The 23,667-nt window shown below is 41.5% G+C and overlaps 1 protein-coding gene across 1 annotated transcript in view; it reads left to right on the forward strand.

The window, feature by feature from the left end:
* LOC124285523 (sodium/bile acid cotransporter 7-B-like) overlaps window positions 1-23,667 on the forward strand; it is a 71,779-nt gene that overhangs the window by 12,575 nt on the left and 35,537 nt on the right. Inside the window, exons 2-3 of the mRNA XM_046721762.1 lie at window positions 6,223-6,305; window positions 7,097-7,233. Of these exons, the coding sequence (XP_046577718.1) occupies window positions 6,223-6,305; window positions 7,097-7,233 (220 nt within the window). The remainder of the gene's footprint in view (window positions 1-6,222; window positions 6,306-7,096; window positions 7,234-23,667) is intronic.

Raw genomic sequence — 23,667 nt, forward strand, 5'->3', positions numbered from 1 at the left:
AAATTGTTATTATTTCATTGCTGAGATCTGTGTGATGTACTCGATACACTGACAGTGCCATAATCAGTTCCATTAGGCTACACCGCCATTTCAAAACATGGGTATACAGAATGTCAAGTCACAAGAATAAAAATGCGAAATTTCTCAGTTCAGTATCGTGTATGGCCGCCCCGCGCATTCACCACTGCCAAACACCGTCTCCTCATCGACTGCCTGATGCTTGTGAACACGTGGTTGGGGATTCTGCGCCATTGCTCTTGCAAGGCAGCCAAGTTCCTGCAAATTCTGAGGTTGGTTCCTAAGACCACGAAGCCTTCTCCCAAGTGCATCCCAAACGTGCTCTATTGGATTAAGGTCAGGGGACCTTGATGGCCAGTCCATGACGTTGATTCCAGCGTTTTGAAGGAAATTTCGTGTCAACATCGCGGTATATGCGGCGAGCATTATCAAGCTGGAACTGTAGACCTGGGCCATGAGCCGCCATGAAAGGAACAAGTTCAGGGGTGAGCACCTGGTCGCGTGGTAAGCAGCAGCTGTGAGGTTTCCACGGATGACCAGAAGTCGGAACGGTTGTTCCCACAGAAAGCACCCCACACCATGCAACTTCCGCCCCGAATCTGTCGACTTCTTGTACACAACATTGGGCATACCGTTCACGACGCCGTCTCCAGACTCTATGCCTGCCGTCCGCGAATCTGAGGGTAAACCTGGATTCATCGCTAAAGGCGACTTCGATTCCAGTCTCTCTGGGTCCATCGGAGGTGACGTTGGGCCCACAGCAGACTTTGATGTTGATGAAACGGCGCCAATATTGGCCCACGATATGGACGCCGAGAAATGGAGATTGGCAGCCCGCAACCCGATTTGAATGGTCTGTGAGGACAGTCGACCTCTAAACATCTCAGCCCTGGTTTCGTGTAGCTGGCAGAAATCTGTCACGTAGGTGACGAGGACGATTTGACGGTCTTCTGCTCGTGGCGCCACACGTGGGCGATCCAACCTTTGGGCGATCAGAAGTGGTGCCAGTTTGTTGTAGACGACCTCGCAAGTCATACACAGTACGACGGCTGCATCCCATTGCTCTTTGCGACGTCAAGAACTGATCTTCCGCTTGTAACATGCCAACGGCACGTTCACGTTGCACATTTGACAATTGTGGCATTTCAAGTACCGTTAGAACTGTGGTTTAAAAGTGTTTTTTCAATTCTTGAGGCCAATGCAAACATGTGCATATGAAGAAAACTTCGATGCGAAAGATCACGTGATCGACTGCACGTGCAAAACCTGAGTTGGCACTAACGTCATTTGCACGACGAATGGATGGGTTTGAGTGGGTTTTGCTAACGTTTTTCTAGAGTCGAAAGATAGGGATCCCATTTCGGATACATAGATGTATCATCAGAGAATTACATTTTGTGAAGTTTCTTTTTTGACTCAGTATATGTGCTATGATGACTAGTCAAAAAGGGCAGGATAAGAAGTTGGACAGCACATCTCCAGGTCACCATGACTTTCTGACTACATCAGACCTAAGTCATGGTGGGAATAGCAGACAGCATTATACCAGCCGTTATGACCATGATAGAGACCACACTGAATGTGTGGGTCACCTGGTGTGAGACACAGCCTGAGTTCCACAGCCCTTGACACCCATCTCTATCGATGATCAGTCAGCACAAGTCATGGTACATGACTTTCTACCCTTGCAACCTGATTTCGACCAGAGTGATTGTAGAGATATCACCAGCTGCAGGGACCCACCAATCACACAGACCAGCCTCACTGCACGGTCCACAACAGTCACTTGACCCAGGCTAACCATATGGTCCACAAAAAGCCACATGGACAATATCAGCCGCAAGGACCTCAGAGAGTTCGTGGACTGTCCTACTAGAACCATTATTAAGATGTCCTTGAGTGTTGTCAAAACAACCAAACGCAGGTCTATTTGTCTTAGCAGTAAACATCTGGAGCTGTGAGTAGTATGGTTGTCTTCCTATCCTAGTCCAGGCTAGTCTGGGCCCACCAAGCCCATGTGGGATGCGGCTAATCAAGTGTTAGGGGGATAATTCTTAAAATAATACCTCTAATACTTCAGGTAAAGGCCTGCTCATTGTCCTCACAGGAGTATTTTGCACAAAAAATACCAAAGGAAAAATTATGATGTTTCGTGAGCTTATCAGGGGATACAACCAGGGTTCTATCAGGGGTGTTCGGATAGACCACCAGGAAGTAAGACAACAAAACTGAATGGATTTTTTTTTTTTGTTCAATTAAACCTGTTGATCAGAAACAAGTTTCAGGAAAATGGCTTATCAAATGATGGAGGTAGTATTCAGTTCTAACGTAACAATGCTTAGGGACCATTCATAATTTATGGCAAAGGGGGTGATGGTGATTTTTATGCAAAAGCATGTACACTGAATGACCCCCACTCCCCCCAAATTTATGTACAAAGTAAGTACCCCCTTTGCATATCATGTACAATATCAATGACCCCCCCTCCCCGTCCCCCCTTCCCATAATTTGTAAGCATATTTTTAAAAATGTAGTTGTACAAAATTGCTAACACCCCCATAGTACATGTGTAGAAAATTGCTGAACCCCCCACTCACACCCCCTTAAAATCATCATTTCTCTCCTCTCCTCCTTTACCTCCTCCTTCTCTCTGTCTCTCTCTAGACTGTCAAAACTACCCAGGAAAGAACTACTAGAGTGTTGAGTGTTGGCTGTCAACAGACATAATGTTTCTTCATCTGCAGTTGACAGATGGTTGTTGGTGGTGGAGCGATAGGCGGTGACCAGAGAGTAAAGATGTGATTGTGCACATGTTGGCAGACTTTTTACACCTACCTAAAAAGTTTTGTCATGGTACGATTGAGGATTATAGATTAGCATTAGCTTCTATTCCTCAGAATTATAATATCGGTTTAGGAAACCACACCATGCGATACATAACAAATGGATGTGATTATATTTTTTGATCATTGATAACATACAAAGAAAGAGCTATGTCAACCTGCCTAGTGTCTTTGGGCCTGGTCTCCATAGAACAAGTGGTCTCTGGCTTCCAATGCAAGTCCTACTATTCGTTCAGTAACTTCCACTTTCGTGATATTCAAGCATAACTCTCTGGAGTATGGACCCCACCTCAGAAGACCAAGACTTATCTACTATGATCTCTATGACGTGCATCAGTCTGCATATCGCTCCGATCATTCCACAGAGACCGTACTTCTGCATGTGATGGAGAGATTTCTTGCTGCAGCTGATGCGGGCTATGTTACAGTTCTAACGCTGCTTGATTTATCAGCGGCTTTTGATACCATTGACCATGTTCAACTAACTGAGTGTCTGAAAACAGAATTTGGTATTCATGGCACAGCTCTTGGATGGTTTGTCTCATACCTCAATAATAGGACACAATCTGTGGTCATTCAAGACGTGAAATCGCGGTAATGCGATCAGCTTACATAATGGAGTGCCACAAGGTTCCGTTCTTGGGCCCATTCTCTTTTCACTCTATATGAAGAATCTCGGCAATATCATTCGGCATCATGTTGTGATGTAATGAAGTCATATGCTGATGACACCCAGCTGTTATGCTCCACTAAACCGACTCACTTCCAGCCGATATGTCTATAATCGAAGACTGTATCCTTGACTCCAAAGCATGGATGATACAAAGGAAGCTGAGATTAAATGACAGTAAGACCGAGGTTTTGCTGTGTGGATCACCCAGTAGCACTGCTAAGGTGGATGTGTCTTCGTTGGTAGTGGGTAATGAGAAAGTTCCTTTCAGTGATTCCGTGAAAGACCTTGGTGTTTTTCTAGACTCAAATTTATCCATGGAAACACACGTAAACTCTGTTTGTAAGTCATGCTATTTTCATCTCAGAAATATTGCTTCCATTCGTGATATTCTGACATTTGATGCAGCTCACCACCTAGTTCGTTCACTTGTTCTCTCACGTTTGGATTATTGCTGCAGTCTTCTTGTAAATATCCGCCAAGATCTATTGTCCAAGCTCCAGAGGATTCAGAACTCTGCGGGCGCGATTGATTTGCCGAGTCAACAAAGCGCAGTCACATTACACCATTGCTGATACGCTTTACATTGGCTGCCCACAAAACAGAGAATAGAATATAAAATCCTCACTCTCGCTTTCAAGTGCCTCCATGACAAAGCTCCAATCTATCTGAAAGATCTCCTCAGTGAATATGTCCCACCACGGTTTTTAAGATCAAGTTCTAATTGTCAGTTGAATGTCCCCAAGGTCAGATTAAAGTCATATGGACATAGACAGTTCTCTTACACAGCTCCCCTTTTCTGGAACTCACTGCCTCTTCACATCCGACAAGCCGCGTCCGTGGAATCTTTCCAGTCCCAACTGAAAACTTTCCTTTTTAAACAAGCTTATGAACTTTAATCCTTTCTTCAGATCACTCTATCTTTTAGCGCCTAGAGAAATTGCCTTGCAGTTTGATTTGTGCGCTATACAAGAACACTTATTATTATTATTATTATTACTAGCCCAAGCAGCTAAAGTGTCGCAGCTGCCTGCTCCTGTCACACAGAGGTTTGGAGTTTTATCACTGTCGAATATTTCACAGACTTTGGAGCCGATAACCTGTTAGTGAATCACGGACTGCACAAACTCTGCACTGAGTATAGCTGTAGATCAACCTGATCTTGGGTAATATTTGGCAGTGACAAATCATAAATGGAACCAGGACACAGCTCATGTTCTGTAAGACTGTGTGTAACATAACATGTCACATGCGGCATGCTTGAAAACCATGTTTGCAGATAGTCACACAGAAATATCTACCTGTACACTATCTAGTACTCCTTTGTTGGGATCATTAACAACACACAAAGAGAGGGCTATGTCAACCTGCCTAGTATCTTGAAGCCTGGTCTCCATTGAACAAGTGGTCCCTGGCTGCCAATGCAAGTCCCACTCTTTGTTCAGTAACTTCCACTTCCATGATATTCAAGCTTAACTCCCTGGAGTCTCCAGCAGTAGTCTCCCTTCTAGTAAGAAGTGGAGTTGTTTGGGGCAGAATTCCGGCAGCTACAGCTTTGGAAGGCAAGTTAACCTTTATACCTTAATTATCAACTGAGAGAAGGGCAGAGCAGTTAACATCATGCCTGGAGGTGACAATCCATGCCACAATAAATGACTTCAGGGGTGGAAGTGACGTCACTGACACACTGGAAGATAATATGAATGGGTCACCTGATGATGTCACAAGTGGGAAAAGGGACGCAAATATAGAAATAATACAGTTGAAATTGACCATAATTTGCTTATGACCTTGAAATCTTTCTGAATTTAATATTCTACAATGTTCATAGTGCCTAAGTTTGAAGGGTTTTGACGTATTAGGTACCAATAAACAACTGTTAGCTATCCAACAGGATGTTAGAAACCACCATTCAATCCTGTATAATCAGGCAATAAATAATAGATGTTTCATATTTCTGACTCATGATTAGACGACATTGAAGGCTAAGATTGCTCAGTATAAATATGGCATAGAAATGCTTGTGTACAAAGATACCTTTCGGGGGTTTTCATAGTATGGAATTTACTAAAACATTTTACAATCTCTCAAGACTGGTCTTGATATATGTGTTAGTGACCTCCCTGTTTGGTCAATGTTCCTGAAGGTCAAATTATTAATGGTTTACTTTTCTTAAAACTCCAGGTTAATTCATAAAACATCTGAGTATTTTCCAGTCAATTAGGAAAAATACTGTTACATATGTATATATAAGACTTTGGAGCCGATAACCTGTTGGTGAATCAAGGACTGCACAAACACTACACTGAGTGGAGCTGTAGATAGTAATTTAAGTAATTTGAAAATGGTTGTATTATGTTTCTGACCAATTTCAAATGGACAAAAACATATTTTATGAGGACAAAATGAAATTGAAATGATTATGGGAAAACAAAATAATAATTTGAAGGAAAATTGAATAGTTGATGAAACAAAATGGCATTTTATCTCATTTCTAAGGTTTTAGATGTCTTACAATACAAGAAGAAATGCTTGTTTGTATTTCATGCTTACAGCCACTGGTTGGCATGGTCTCTACAGATTGGTTTTAGGTTTTAGGTTACTACGGGATGAAACAACATTCAGTCTTTCACAGAAATTAGTTTTGAGTATTGACATATTTCAGACAAAACTGTTTTTCACTTTTACCAGGTTTCTTAAAGCCAGAGGTAACTGTGAAGTACATTGGAGTTTCTATAATATTCTTCAACAGTGGCCTTTCATTGAAAACTGAGGTACGTAAATACTGTCAATTAGAATAATCTAACTTTTGACCTTTTATAAATACTTCAATGGATATGTGTTCTGTCATCATCTAAGTGTGTGGTATTCTTCTTGTATGGCCATGTGTTCTGTCACATGCAAAGTGAGTGGAATTCTTGTGTGATGTGGAATTCATGTATGGGGTGGTATTCTTGTATGGCTCTGTGTTCTGTCATCAGATGAGCGAATGGCATTCTTATATGTGTTAATGTTATTCTTGTATGGCTCTGTGTTCTGTCATCAGGTTGATGTATGGTATTCTTGTATGGCTCTGTGTTCTGTCATCAGATTGATGTATGGTATTCTTGTATGGCCCTGTGTTCTGTCATCAGGTTGATGTATGGTATTCTTGTATGGCTCTGTGTTCTGTCATCAGGTTGATGTATGGTATTCTTGTATGGCCCTGTGTTCTGTCATCAGGTTGATGTATGGTATTCTTGTATGGCTCTGTGTTCTGTCATCAGATTGATGTATGGTATTCTTGTATGGCTGTGTGTTCTGTCATCAGGATGGTGTATGGTATTCTTGTATGGCCCTGTGTTCTGTCATCAGGTTGATGTATGGTATTCTTGTATGGCCCTGTGTTCTGTTATCAGGTTGATGTATGGTGTTCTTGTATGGATCTGTGTTCAGAGTCTTAGTAATAACCTGTCTAACTGCTAAGGTTATGAGTTTACACTCTCAGTTAGTAATAGACCCTGGTACACTGAGGTTCATGTGACAAAATATACATTTCTCTTACTGCTATTTGATTGTTTTTTAGCAACTGACTGCTGCTCTCTGCCAAGTGAACGTTCACTTGTTTGTGCAGTGTTTCACCTTCATTGTGATCCCGTTCCTGTTGCATGCAGTGGCCCTCCTCCTGCAGACCAGTCCACTGGAAGCTCACCTGCTGGATGGGTAATGTATCTTACATTTGTGCTTACCCCTCATGCAGAAACATCCATAGTATATATCTCACTTTATATTTGAGCTTAACCACCCTTAGTGGTATAAAATAAGGAGGATAAGAGGAAAAGGTGTTCAGGTTGATGTAATAATGGGACATAATTCCCAAGTAATTATTAGATCATACTTTGAGGAGGCTGCCTGATATACTTGCTTTGACTGTAGTCAGGCAGATTACACAGAGTTACCTCCCTTCCCTTGTAGGGAATCTCTAGTCAAGGAAGGTTGACTAGTTGATCTTGTCAACATGGCCAAAAAGGCTGATGAAGAAAATTGCAAGTTAAATGATATACTTGAAGCTTTGAAGGAGGTGAAAGTGCAGAATAGTGATACAAGACATAGGTTAGATCGTTTAGACCATGATGTTTGTTCTCTTAGATGCTTGTCTAATATCTTTGAGAGCGTTGATAGTCAGTCGGGTCCGCATGATTCAGTGAACTTTGACCCTACCGCATGTGTGCGAGATAGACATAGCAACAGTGCTAGCCAAACAGATGATATTTCAAGTGATGAGTTAAATACCGAGGGGATTCAGCACGATAGTGCCCAAGGTGCCGCTTTTATATGAAGTGCAGCTTTGGATATTCAGGGAGAGTATCAAACAATACATGACACTGTAACCAATGTAAAACTCCCTGCAGACTTGAAAGTGCCTGATTCTAAGCAGGGTATTAAACGTGAGGATCAACAAGATGTGGCAGTTGTAGAAAGGTGTGTGCATTATAGTGAAACAACATTGAAACCTTTGTTTCTGATGCAAGAAACATTATACAGGACGCTTTGATTAAACTATATCAAGTTCAACTCGCACAGATACGTTATCTGCAGGAGGAACAGTCATCTCTGATAGTTCAAGGCCAGTTTGACCGCAATACTACAAGGATATACAGGACACTGCAGAGAAATACATGTTCATTTAATGAAGAATCCTTGAATACCCTACGTAACGCAACCACCATTGCGGCTGCATTCAAGCCACCACGGAACAGTGGGTTCAACCGAGGGCGTAGTTATGTCCGAGGTTACCAAGGTTCAGGGGGTAGATTCTCCTACGGTCGCCGGGACGGACCACCTTTTCACAATAACACTCCTCGAGTGGATCATGAACAGTAATGGCTCTACTTAGGTGTTACCAGAAATGGCAAAATTTTGGATGTCCAGAGTTTATATTATCCTGGATTCAGAATGGTGTTAACTTTCCATTGCTCTTCTTCTGTAAGTGTTCAAGACAATCATCGTTTGACAGGTTCTCAGATTAACTTTGTCAATGAAGAGATTTCAAGACTGACAATTTCTGGAGCTATACAAAGAGTGTCTGATAAACCATATTGTGTGCATCCTCTAGGTGTTGTTCGTAAACACAATCACAAGTCGCGCTTAATTGTTGATCTGCGATATGTGAACTCTATTTGTTCAGTACCAAAATTTAGATATGAACATAAATTGTCACACATTATTGAGCCAAATGACTATTTGGTTACACTGGATCTAGAGGATGGATTTCACCATGTACCAATTCACAGTGATGATAGAAAATACTTTGGGTTTCATTGGCATGGATGGTTTTATTAGTGGAATTTGCTCCCTTTTGAGTTATCAGTAAGCCCGTAGACTTTTTTTGTAAGACTCTCAGACCAGTTGCTCGACATCTTCGTGGGTTAGGTATAAGACTCCTGGTGAACATGGACGATATTATCATTGTAGCTAAGAAGGAGCTTATTTCAGACCATGCTAACAAGGTAATTTGTGTGTTAGAGTTTCTTGGATGGGTGATAAATTATGACAAATCTTCTCTCAGTCCTAGTATTAGAAAGGAATTTCTTGGATTCTTTGTGGATTCTGTTGGACCTAAGGGTGTGCCTGTTCTAAAGGTTCGGAATCACAAGGTGAGAAAGTTGAAGAAGGACATACGGAGAGCGATATCTGTCCCTTACATTAGAGCTAGACATTTAGCGCGCCTTGCAGGCCAGTGTATCTCTGTCTGTAGAGCAATATTTCCAGGAAAACTTAAGCTTAGGTCAGTGTATAGGCTTCTTGCGAGCAAACACACATGGGTATCAACATTAGTTTGGACTGATGATAGCCTTTCAGATCTGAAATGGTGGATAAGCGCCTTGAATTCCTGGAACGGTACCACTATGCTTGTGAGGACCTTTCGACGGACAGCTCGAAACGGATGCCTCGAACACCGGCTTGGGAGCAGTTTTCAAAGGCCTTTTTAGCACAGGGTGTATGGACAGTGGACACTTCATTTCAGTCAATAAACTTTTGAGAAATGCTTGCTGTGTTAAGGGCTCTAAAGTCATTTTCGATTCACCTGACAGGCCGAAAAATTCAATTGCTATCGGACAATGTGACAACAATGGCTTACCTCAATCACATTGGAGGTCCCATCAAGGAGTTAACAGAGCTGGCAACAAGAATATGGGAGCTCTGCTTAGACAGAGACATTATGCTAGTGGCTCGCCATCTACCCGGGGTGGAGAATGTAGAGGCGGACATGCTATCCCGCCGATTCGACTGGTACGAGTGGAGGTTACAACCACGTGTCTTCAACATGCTGGATTACATGTGGGGACCACACACAGTTGACAAATTTGTGTCGTATCAAACCACACAGCTGCTAGTCTACAACAGTCGAACATGCGATCCGTACACTCAAGGAGTCGACAGGCTGGCTCAGAAGGATTGGCATATACACAACAATTTTGTCAACGCTCCGTTCAGATTGATACCAGACATTCTGCAAAAAGTTGTGTCCACAAAGTCCTTTACCACAGTGATAGCGCCATGGTGGCCAGCCCAGACATGGTTTCCTTGTCTTCAGAAACTATCAATGTGCTCACCTCTAAAGCTTCCTCGTCAATGACGTTGTTGCCTTCCACTGTTAGCAAAACCGGAACCACTGGCAAATCCAAAATGCAGACTGTTTGCTTGGAAGATCTATGGAGGGAATGGTTAATTCGTTCTGAGTGGACGACTCGAGCTGCTGATCAGATATCACATTGAAGAGAAATGTGTCTTTCCACCTACTAGTACATCTGTGTTAGCAACTTTTCTGTGTAAGGTTGCGGATTCATCACCTAAACCTAGATCTCAGTTGAAAAGTGCATGTGCGGCTATACCTTGTCTGTATGAAACTATGAATCTTCAGAACATTGTGCACACTCCTAATGTATCTAGATTAGTAAAGGCTCTAGTGAAGTCTGGTACAGAGGTTCCTATGCAGCGTTCCACGGTGATGCCAGTATCAGCATTGAATGATCTGTTCCAATGATGGCCAGATAACAAAATGTTGTCAATAAAACAGCTCCGCCAAAAGGCAGTGACTCTATTAGCTGTGGTGGCTAGGTTGCGCCCATCAGATATCGCCTTGAAATCGGTACATTATGATGCCCAGACCCGCTTGACTAAGAGCAACAAGTTTACAACGAATCAATTGTCTTTTCATGCAGATGGTTCTCTGACTATAAACTTCTTTGTCATAAAAAATGACACTTCACGTACTGGTTTTGAGGTTTTGGTTCAGCCTGCAGATTGCAGCAAGTTGGACCTTGAAGGATTACATAGGTCGGACAGACTCTCTCTGAATGGACACTAGTAGTGTTTTCTTGTCTCTGTGCAAGCATCTACTGTTTCAGAGATTCTAGAACAATCCATAAAAGATGCCGGACTCTCTTCCAAGCAGTTTTCTGCAAAATCGTTCCGTCCAACAGGAGCATCACTGGTGATTCTGAATTGTCAGGATCCTAAAATTGTCATGAAAGTCGGGAGATGGAAAACAGTCTGTTTTCTATGGACATTATGTACACAGCAGAACACCAAAAGACTTTTCAGAGTCGGTACTCAATGGTTGATATCAGTGTTTCTACCATAATTATGGAATTTCAGCATTTTCTTGTTACCATAGGAGTAAGCCTAATATTTTCTTTAAGATTTTTAAGATATTGGTGTACTATTGTGCTTTTTGAGAGTTAAAAAATGTTTGACATGTTAATATGGCAGATTGCTTTATCATGTCTCTTTTTCACTATATAGGCATTTAGTTCAAACAATAAAGACATTGTTGTTTTAATTTTCAACTGTAATCTGTCAGTGACGTAAGTTTACCAAAACTGTAGTCAGGCAGATTACACAGAGTTACCTCCCTTCTCTTGTAGGGAATCCCTCTTGACTAAAGTACTGACAAAAATAGAAAAAAAACTGTTTTAGGCTGTTACTCTGTATCCCTAAAATTTACACAATTGCAAATAGCATATGTCGAAATAACCCACTTCGGTCTAACTGGGCGTTCAGTGGGATGCGTAATACGATATCCAGAAAAGCATGTTTACTCGTAAAATCGGTCAAAACTAAGAAAAAATTCGAAGAGCTGCTGAAAACAATAGATCAGACTATAGATGGCAATTAGGTCGCTCAGCCAGGTATGAAGACGGACCGTCGACTCACTTGGCATGAAATGCACGTGCTGCCTACAGGCACAAGGGGTCGTCTCAAAGATATTTTGTGCTTTTTCATGTGTGTTGACTATGTCTCATCTATTGATTAACATCTTACGTGTCTTTCTTTCATAAAGTTTATGTTGAGATATGTAAAAGAGTATGATACCCGAAAACCATAGAAACGCATCGTAGTATATTGGTGGCATGACCACCCGAAAATCGACATGACTGGATATTATTTGTAAATTGTTATGACGTGCCGTGTACCTCCCCAGTATAATTGCCCTAAAGGATGATCTTATCTTAGCTGATATCTCTATCCCCCAGCGACCGCCTCCGTGGTGTAGTGGTTAGAGCGTCCGCCGGAGAGCGGAAGGTCGCGGGTTCGATCCCCGACCGCGTCATACCAAAAAGACGTTAAAATATGGTACTTGTTGGTCCCTGCCTGGCGCTCGGCATTAATGGGCACAACAAGGACTGGTCGGCTCGGAGTCAGTATAATGTGTCTGAGTGGGGTATTCATGCTTCACTGCGGCATGGTATCTCAGTGGGCTAGCACTATAAAACCAGCTTCAGTCTGGGCTAGTACAAGCAGCCGCACATACACATACACACGCATGCACGTCGTCATATGAGCGAAATTATCTCAAGCACGACGTAAAACCCAATTTCACCTCACCTCACCTATCCCCCAGCCCGACCCCAGGTTTTTGCTTTTGTGACAACCCCTCCTATCTGTTTCTTTATATAGTGGCAGTGAGACTCCATGGAAGCTACATCCTTAATAGTTTCAGCATAAAAGTTATTATTTTTTACGTCAGCTATCGTTTATAATGAATCTACGTCTAATTTCAAATTGGGCATTTTAAAAGTGTCCTTTGTAATACAATATCGTCGCACATTAATTTGCATAAAGCCATGGTCTGTTCCAAATAAGTCTTGCTCATTTCTGCTCTAATTTCCCCTCAGTAAAGTCCTTTTCTCCGTTTCCTATGTCCCTACCACTAAGACTGTAGTTAGGCCGAAGTTAGTTTAACAGATATTTCGCACTTTCACATATCAACTACATAAATTGTAGATATAAATGAGAAAATACAGTTTTTTTCTATTTCCGACAGTACTTTAGTTCTTCTTGTCTGGTGCTAAATTTTAATGAATTGAATTACATCTGTTTATCTCAGTCACTACTGTATGCAAATGGGCCTATTCTGTATGTTCATGTATGGCGGTATGTAGCATTGGATTGTGAACATATAGGCATTTAGGTAAAACAATAAAGACATTGTTGTTTTAATTTTCAACTGTAATCTGTCAATGACGTAAGTTTAGCAAAATATAAACACGGTACAACTGGTTCTCTTAACCTGACTCTTAGAATAGAAACTTATCTCACCTGTCGTAAAGTCATTTTGAACTCACTTGACTTTACTGCCTGCTTGTCATCAACATCTGTAAATATCATGTGCTTACAACCAACTGGACCAATTAAGTTGAGACTTCACACTGATCATGACACCTGAATTTGCTAAGACTTTCAAATCTCACTTTCAATGTAGGCCATGACTGAGGCATTTTTGTTAAAGATATAATCAGATGTGTTATATGTATAGTTAGTAGTTGGGCTAAAGTTATATGTTCCTTTTTCTGTGATATTTCAAAGTTTGACCCAGATTACCCAGATAAACTCTTCAGTATACATTTGACTTTCATCTTACCACAAAATTCTCTTAAAATGCTATCCTTTCCCTTTAAACATATTCTCCTAATAAGCCAAGGGACCAGTGAAGTCTAAATATCACTAATTATGGGAAAATGTCAATTATAGGCTTTAGTAAAAAGGAATGTCTTTAGGGCCTTCTTAAAAGAGTCCAGGGTCGGGGCGTGTTTGATTTGGAGCGGTAGAGAGTTCCATAAGAGAGGCGTGACATGCTGAAAACTCCTCTTTCCAAAAGAGGTGAGCCGAGCTTGAGGTACTTTGAGGAGCTGTTTATCCTGGGAACGTAGAGTTCTGGAAGGCACATACTGGGTTAGGAGAGATGAGAGATATGTAGGGGCAAGGTTGTTGAGACACTCTAAGACTGTACACAGAACTTTGAAGTCAACTTGGTATTGAACAGGAAGCCAGTGCAAACACTTTATCACGGGGGCTATATGATCATATTTAGAACTCAAAGATATAATTCTAGCGGCTGTATTCTGCACTTTCTGGAGTTTTTTCATGTGTTCTTTGGATATTCCAGTGAGAAGGCTATTGCAGTAGTCTAGACGAGAAGACACAAGACATCTGATCAGGATATGTGCATTCTCTTTAGTGATGTATTTTCGGATGGTACCAATGGAACGAATGTGAAAGTAGCATGTCTTACACAGATGATCCACTTGTGCAGACATGGAAAGGTCCGACTGTAGCTGTACTCCAAGATATTTAACTTGTCGTGATGGGGAGATACAGGCAGAAGCAATCATCACTCGCTCAACATCTACCTTGTCGATGTGCTGTTGTCTTCCAACCAATAATACCTCTGTTTTGTCGTCATTTAACTTTAGTTTTCTTTCGGTCATCCATGACTTAATTGCAGAAGTACAGTTTTCAATTTGTTGTAGGGTGTCAGAAATGAAATTTATTCAGTGTTAAATCTATTCATCAGTTGAACATCATCTGCATATGAAAAATGAGGAGTCCCAAACTTGTCAGTTATGGTTTTGAGACAGTTTACGTATAAGAGAAACAACACAGGTCCCAACACTGAACCTTGTGGGACTCCACACAAGAGCACTGTCTTATCCGAAAACTGTCCCAAGACATATATAGACTGCTGCCTGACATGGAGATAAGATGCAAACCAAGAGAGCACTGTTCCACTGGTACCAACTTGATGCTGTAAAATATCCAGAAGCTTGGAATGATCAACCATATCAAATGCTGCACTGAGATCTAAAAGAGTCAGCATTGCCATGTCACCAGAATCCACTAGACACCTGAGATCATTAACAACTCTCAGGAGCAAGGTCTCTGTTGAATGCTGCGGACGATAAGCAGACTGATAGTCATCAAGGATGTCATGGAGGTTGATATGCTTCATCAGTTGTCTGGTAACAGCTTTCTCCACAAGTTTTGAAAGAAAAGTCAAGTTTGAAATGGGCCGATAGTTCTTGAGATGTTGGTATCAAGTTTGGAATTCTTTAACAGTGGAGTAACAATAGCATCTTTCAAACATGTAGGAAAACACCGGATGAAAGACTTTTATTAATAATGTCGGTTATAACTGGAAGTAAATGATCGAGATGATCAACCACAAGATTGCTTGGCATTGGATCATTCAGACAAGTGGTTTTGTTGGATGATTTGATGAGACTCAGAACATCCTGTGGAGTACAAAGTGCGAACTCCCTCAGAGGAACGCCATCAAACAAGGTTTCCTCGAACACCATGTCTGGCTGTTGATACTCCCTGAGAAGTTTCTTGATATCCAGAATTTTATTCTCAAAGAATGAATTGAAATCATTTCCAAGTTGTGTAACATTATCACATTGAGGAAGAACAACTTCTTTCGTCTTGCCCATAATATATTTCATGAAATTGTGGAGATCTCTAGGCTTTCCTACACACTCTGTGATTTGCTTCTGCTCTCGGACAATCTTGCAAAAAGCATTTCTTTGAGATTTATACATTTGACGAAGTTTAGTGGTGTTTAGTGATGCTTCTTTGGGCAACTTGCCTGATGGGGCAACACAAGGTCGTCATGTCGTTATGCTGCTGGGAGATGATGGCAAGTTCTCTCCTTTGTGTTAGCAGTCAAAGAGAATCAGGCTGTGTTGTGCGAAGCACGTTAGAGGGTGAGACACTTGCATTGGCAGATGGAATAGATAACGGAATATTCCTCAGCACCCTCTATTCAGAGGTTACAACTGGTGAGACTGACGAAGCAAGACTTCCGATACAGTGTATTGTGGATAACCACTCTCTCTTTGACGCAGTCAAGTCCACAAAGTTTGTGTCTGACAAACGTCTGAGTCTTGAGATAAGTGGAATCAAAGAACTCATTGGAACTGGTCAAATTACTGGTGTGCATTGGTCTCCTACCAATGATCAACTTGCAGACTGTTTCACAAAGAATGGAGCCTCATCATTTCCATTATTGAAAGCGATACATGATGGAACCCTGGACCTAACGACAATAAAACATTCCTAGATACAAGTGAAAGAACTGAACTGTGTCAAAGTCCTGATGATGTGCTAACTCACACATTGGTTGAATGCACTTTCAACATTTGAACTTCAAATTTTTTTAACCAGTTCATTTCAATTATATTTCCACATTTTAAAATTACAACAACAACAAATATTTAACACTGCACATGTATATATCGGTGCACAGATATATTTTTAATTTGTGAATGCTATTACGCCAACTTGACAAGTTAATATTTTTAATTTTTAAGGGGAGATTGTGAGCGCCACCTGTTTCCGGTAGATTATGGTCTGTCGAGCACAAGCACATGGCGTGCAATGTTGTATCTGGTATTCATGAACTGAATAAAGCCAATTTAACATTTCATAGCTTTCGGCCGTGGGAGCCTTGCCAATTAACTCTTATCAGAGGGGTACACAAAGTCCGCCGTTTAGAGTACCAGTTGTCCGACTTCCATTTTTGTGGAAGCCGCGGTGGCTGAACGGTCTAGGCGTCTGACTTTGTGTGCTGGCGAGTAGGTGCCTGACTCTGAGGGTGTGGGTTCGAATCCCGAATGGGACTCAACCCACAAAAAGTACTGGAATTTGTACTTTACTGAGAAGGTGTAATCCCAAATATAACATATGTTACATTTCACCACTTTCTAATATGGCGTTGTGTATTTCATAGCTTTCGGCCCTGGGAGACGTGCCAATTAACGCTTATCAGAGGGGTACACTAAGTCCGCAGTCTAGACTACCAGTTGTCCGACTTCCATTTTTGGCGATTAGGTGCCTGACTCTGAGGGTGTGGGTTCGAATCCCGGATGGGACTCAACCCCCCAAAAGTACTGGAATTTGTACTTTACTGAGAAAGTGTAATCCCAAATATAACATATGATATATCCACAGAATGCACATTACATCCAGAAGCATTAGGGCAGAAAGCTTTAACCTGAGAACAGCCACACATAGACCTATTTGCTACAGCCTATCTGACTGTACACCACTTCCCACATTACCACTTGTCCCATCCAACTGACCACTGTGCTGCTTCAGCCGGTAGACTTCAGTCTATCCGACTGTCCACCACTTTTACAACTTCAGTCTATCTGACTGTCCACTACTTTTACAACTTCAGTCTATCCGACTGTCCACCACTTTTACAACTTCAGTCTATCCGACTGTCCACCACTTTTACAACTTCAGTCTATCCGACTGTCCACCACTTTTACAACTTCAGTCTATCCGACTGTCCACCACTTTTACAACTTCAGTCTATCCGACTGTCCACCACTTTACAACTTCAGTCTATCCGACTGTCCACCACTTTTACAACTTCAGTCTATCCGACTGTCCACCACTTTACAACTTCAGTCTATCCGACTGTCCACCACTTTTACAACTTCAGTCTATCCGACTGTCCACCACTTTACAACTTCAGTCTATCCGACTGTCCACCACTTTTACAACTTCAGTCTATCCGACTGTCCACCACTTTTACAACTTCAGTCTATCCGACTGTCCACCACTTTTTACAACTTCAGTCTATCCGTTTGTCCACCACTTTAACAACTTCAGTCTATCCGACTGTCCACCACTTTTACAACTTCAGTCTATCCGACTGTCCACCACTTTTACAACTTCAGTCTATCCGACTGTCCACCACTTTTACAACTTCAGTCTAGTCTACTTTTACAACTTCAGTCTATATGACTGTCCACCACTTTTACAACTTCAGTCTATCTATCAACTTCAGTCTATCTGTCCACCACTTTTACAACTTCAGTCTATCCGACTGTCCACCACTTTTACAACTTCAGTCTATCCGACTGTCCACCACTTTTACAACTTCAGTCTATCCGACTGTCCACCACTTTTTACAACTTCAGTCTATCCGACTGTCCACCAACTTTTACAACTTCAGTCTATCCGACTGTCCACCACTTTTACAACTTCAGTCTATCCGACTGTCCACCACTTTTACAACTTCAGTCTATCCTGACTGTCCACCACTTTTACAACTTCAGTCTATCCGACTGTCCACCACTTTTACAACTTCAGTCTATCCGACTGTCCACCCTTTTACAACTTCAGTCTATCCGACTGTCCACCACTTTTACAACTTTTACAACTTCAGTCTATCCGACTGTCCACCACTTTTACAACTTCAGTCTATCCGACTGTCCACCACTTTTACAACTTCAGTCTATCCGACTGTCCACCACTTTTACAACTTCAGTCTATCTGACTGTCCACCACTTTTACAACTTCAGTCTATCTGACTGTCCACCACTTTTACAACTTCAGTCTATCCGACTGTCCACCACTTTTACAACTTCAGTCTATCCGACTGTCCACCACTTTTACAACTTCAGTCTATCCGACTGTCCACCACTTTTACAACTTCAGTCTATCCGACTGTCCACCACTTTTACAACTTCAGTCTATCCGACTGTCCACCACTTTTTTACAACTTCAGTCTATCCGACTGTCCACCACTTTTACAACTTCAGTCTATCCGACTGTCCACCACTTTTACAACTTCAGTCTATCCGACTGTCCACCACTTTTACAACTTCAGTCTATCCGACTGTCCACCACTTTTACAACTTCAGTCTATCCGACTGTCCACCACTTTTACAACTTCAGTCTATCCTGACTGTCCACCACTTTTACAACTTCAGTCTATCCGACTGTCCACCACTTTTACAACTTCAGTCTATCCGACTGTCCACCACTTTTACAACTTCAGTCTATATCCGACTTGTCCACCACTTTTACAACTTCAGTCTATCCGACTGTCCACCACTTTTTACAACTTCAGTCTATCCGACTGTCCACCACTTTACAACTTCAGTCTATCGACTGTCCACCACTTTTACAACTTCAGTCTATCCGACTGTCCACCACTTTTACAACTTCAGTCTATCCGACTGTCCACCACTTTTACAACTTCAGTCTATCCGACTGTCCACCACTTTTACAACTTCAGTCTATCCGACTGTCCACCACTTTTACAACTTCAGTCTATCCGACTGTCCACCACTTTTACAACTTCAGTCTATCCGACTGTCCACCACTTTTACAACTTCAGTCTATCCGACTGTCCACCACTTTTACAACTTCAGTCTATCCGACTGTCCACCACTTTTACAACTTCAGTCTATCCGACTGTCCACCACTTTACAACTTCAGTCTATCCGACTGTCCACCACTTTTACAACTTCAGTCTATCCGACTGTCCACCACTTTTACAACTTCAGTCTATCCGACTGTCCACCACTTTTACAACTTCAGTCTATCCGACTGTCCACCACTTTACAACTTCAGTCTATCCGACTGTCCACCACTTTTACAACTTCAGTCTATCCGACTGTCCACCACTTTTACAACTTCAGTCTATCCGACTGTCCACCACTTTTACAACTTCAGTCTATCCGACTGTCCACCACTTTTACAACTTCAGTCTATCCGACTGTCCACCACTTTTACAACTTCAGTCTATCCGACTGTCCACCACTTTTACAACTTCAGTCTATCCGACTGTCCACCACTTTTACAACTTCAGTCTATCCGATTGTCCACCACTTTTACAACTTCAGTCTATCCGACTGTCCACCACTTTACAACTTCAGTCTATCCGACTGTCCACCACTTTTACAACTTCAGTCTATCCTGACTGTCCACCACTGTCCACACTTTTACAACTTCAGTCTATCCGACTGTCCACCACTTTACAACTTCAGTCTATCCGACTGTCCACCACTTTTACAACTTCAGTCTATCCGACTGTCCACCACTTTTACAACTTCAGTCTATCCGACTGTCCACCACTTTTACAACTTCAGTCTATCCGACTGTCCACCACTTTTACAACTTCAGTCTATCCGACTGTCCACCCACTTTTACAACTTCAGTCTATCCGACTGTCCACCACTTTTACAACTTCAGTCTATCCGACTGTCCACCACTTTTACAACTTCAGTCTATCCGACTGTCCACCACTTTACAACTTCAGTCTATCCGACTTTGTCCACCACTTTTACAACTTCAGTCTATCCGACTGTCCACCACTTTTACAACTTCAGTCTATCCGACTGTCCACCACTTTTACAACTTCAGTCTATCCGACTGTCCACCACTTTTACAACTTCAGTCTATCCGACTGTCCACCACTTTACAACTTCAGTCTATCCGACTGTCCACCACTTTACAACTTCAGTCTATCCGACTGTCCACCACTTTTACAACTTCAGTCTATCCGATTGTCCACCACTTTTACAACTTCAGTCTATCCGACTGTCCACCACTTTTACAACTTCAGTCTATCCGACTGTCCACCACACTTTTACAACTTCAGTCTATCCGACTGTCCACCAGTCTTTTACAACTTCACTTCCAGTCTATCCGACTGTCCACCACTTTACAACTTCAGTCTATCCGACTGTCCACCACTTTTACAACTTCAGTCTATCCGATTGTCCACCACTTTTACAACTTCAGTCTATCCGACTGTCCACCACTTTTACAACTTCAGTCTATCCGACTGTCCACCACTTTTACAACTTCAGTCTATCCGACTGTCCACCACTTTTACAACTTCAGTCTATCCGACTGTCCACCACTTTTACAACTTCAGTCTATCCGACTGTCCACCACTTTTTACAACTTCAGTCTATCCGACTGTCCACCACTTTTACAACTTCAGTCTATCCGACTGTCCACCACTTTTACAACTTCAGTCTATCCGACTGTCCACCACTTTTACAACTTCAGTCTATCCGACTGTCCACCACTTTTACAACTTCAGTCTATCCGATTGTCCACCACTTTTACAACTTCAGTCTATCCGACTGTCCACCACTTTACAACTTCAGTCTATCCGACTGTCCACCACTTTTACAACTTCAGTCTATCCGACTGTCCACCACTTTTACAACTTCAGTCTATCCGACTGTCCACCACTTTTTACAACTTCAGTCTATCCGTTTGTCCACCACTTTAACAACTTCAGTCTATCCGACTGTCCACCACTTTTACAACTTCAGTCTATCCGTTGTCCACCACCACCACTTTTATCTAACTGTCAGTTTATCTTCAGTCTATCCGACTGTCCACCACTTTTACAACTTCAGTCTATCCGACTGTCCACCACTTTACAACTTCAGTCTATCCGACTGTCCACCACCACTTTTACAACTTCAGTCTATCACGACTTTGTCAGTCACCACTTTTACAACTTCAGTCTATCCGACTGTCCACCACTTTTACAACTTCAGTCTATCCGACTGTCCACCACTTTTACAACTTCAGTCTATCCGACTGTCCACCACTTTTACAACTTCAGTCTATCCGACTGTCCACCACTTTTACAACTTCAGTCTATCCGACTGTCCACCACTTTTACAACTTCAGTCTATATCCGACTGTCCACCACTTTTACAACTTACAACTTCAGTCTATCCGATTGTCCACCACTTTTACAGCTTCAGTCTATCCGACTGTCCACCACTTTTTACAACTTCAGTCTATCCGACTGTCCACCACTTTTACAACTTCAGTCTATCCGACTGTCCACCACTTTTACAACTTCAGTCTATCCGACTGTCCACCACTTTTACAACTTCAGTCTATCCCGACTGTCCACCACTTTTACAACTTCAGTCTATCCGACTGTCCACCACTTTTACAACTTCAGTCTATCCGACTGTCCACCACTTTTTACAACTTCAGTCTATCCGACTGTCCACCACTTTGGTTGGTCAACCATGTCATTTTATGAACTTCTCAGCTCAGTACGAAATAATGCCCACAACATTTTGGAACTTTCAGCCTGTTCTGACGTCTCATCATTTTAAAGAACTTCGAAGTCTGATCTATTTGCCTCCAACAGTTTCTTATGGAATTGGTCTTTCATTCCTATCAGTCTGCTCAGCTTTTAGTTCTCTTAGCTCAAGGTCCTGAGAATGCAGTCTCAATTACTTTTTACAGTTCATCCATCAGTCTGTTTGATAGCTTTATGGGTAATTTAGTCCCAATGTGTTCAATTACTTTTATGGTTCTTGAAGTTTGTCCTGACAGCCCACCATGGGTAATTAGTCAAGGCTAAATAAATATTCACTGTTTTATGGTTTATTTTCCAATCAGTTTGGTCTGAAATTTCTTAAAATTAAATTGGTCTGAATTACCACAATGGTATAATTTCGGGGTTTATATCCTAATGTATCTAGTTGTTTTATTTTGGAGGCAATTTCTCGAATGGATCCTATTTGTTCATATTTCTTTTATAGGAATTTCAGCCTGGGATTCCATATACCAGTTCATCATTTTTAAAGAATTTCAGTTTGAATCGAATGTATCAATTATGCTTTAATGTTTCTGAGTCATTTGAATGTTCATCATTTTATGTAATTTGAAGAAGTCTTGAATGGTCTGTTTTGGTAGTGGAAATTTAGTTCATGTCCCATTGTCTCAATTACTTTTGTGTTCGGTTTGGTTCTAATTGTTTCATTTTTTGTAATTTTCTGAAGTCTGTCTTAATTGCATTCAATATTTTAGAATTTTGAAGCCTTATGTCTCAGAAAATGTGGTTCAATACTTTTAATTTCTTTGGTTCATTCTTACGGGTGCCCATTGACATGTATGTGGTTTTCATTCATTTGCACCAATGATATTTCTTGGTCTCCTTTCGAAGCTCATCCCGAATGGTGTCTGTTTCATTTTATGGTTCTTTTGAAGTGCCTTATCCGAATGTCTGTTTTTATAATTTCTTAGTTCGTCTCATTTCAGCCTACCATTTTGTATAATTTCAGTCTTAGTCCAATGGTATTCATTTTCAAGTTCGAATAGCCTTTCATTACTTTTGTAATTTCTTTAGTTCATAATATTGCGTCTTGTGTACTGTTTTGCAGAATTTTCTTAGTTTATCCGTTGGTCCAATATTTCTTTAAAATTGAAGCTCAATCGTAATGTCATTTTTGGTGTGTTTCTTTTGTCGGTATTTGGTTTATGTAGGCATGGAATGCCTCAGCCTTGTTCCATGGGTTCACTTACTTTTATAATTTCAATTATGGAATGTATTCAAATAATACTTTTAGAAACTTTGGCAAGTCTTTTGGCATTCCTAATGGTTTTTTCACATTTTAGGGTTTTGAAGTTTCATATTCGAATGGCCCATTGGTATGGAACTTTCAGCTTGGTTTTATTTACCAGTGTTCTTTCAGTTCCATTGTCTTCGTTTCATATATTTTAAAGGGTTGTCCACCACTTTTACAACTTCAGTCTATTCCGAACTGTCCACCACTTTTACAACTTCAGTCTATCCCGACTGTCCACCACTTTTTACAACTTCAGTCTATCCGACTTTTGTCCACCACTTTACAACTTCAGTCTATCCGACTGTCCACCACCTGAGTCATTCATTTACAACTTCAGTCTATCCGACTGTCCACCCACTTTTACAACTTCAGTCTATCCGACTGTCCACCACTTTTTACAACTTCAGTCTATCCGACTGTCCACCATTTTGTCTTTTTACAACTTCAGTCTATCCGGATTGTCCACCACCTTTACAACTTCAGTCTATTCGACTGTCCACCACTTTACAACTTCAGTCTATCCGACTGTCCACCACTTTTACAACTTCAGTCCTATCCGACTGTCCACCACTTTACAACTTCAGTCTATCCGACTGTCCACCACTTTTACAACTTCAGTCTATCCGGACTGTCCACCACTTTTACAACTTCAGTCTATCCTGATGCCCACCAC

This window comes from Haliotis rubra, unplaced genomic scaffold (assembly GCF_003918875.1).
Source record: "Haliotis rubra isolate DU_JTF1 unplaced genomic scaffold, ASM391887v1 Scf361, whole genome shotgun sequence".
NCBI lineage: Eukaryota > Metazoa > Mollusca > Gastropoda > Lepetellida > Haliotidae > Haliotis > Haliotis rubra.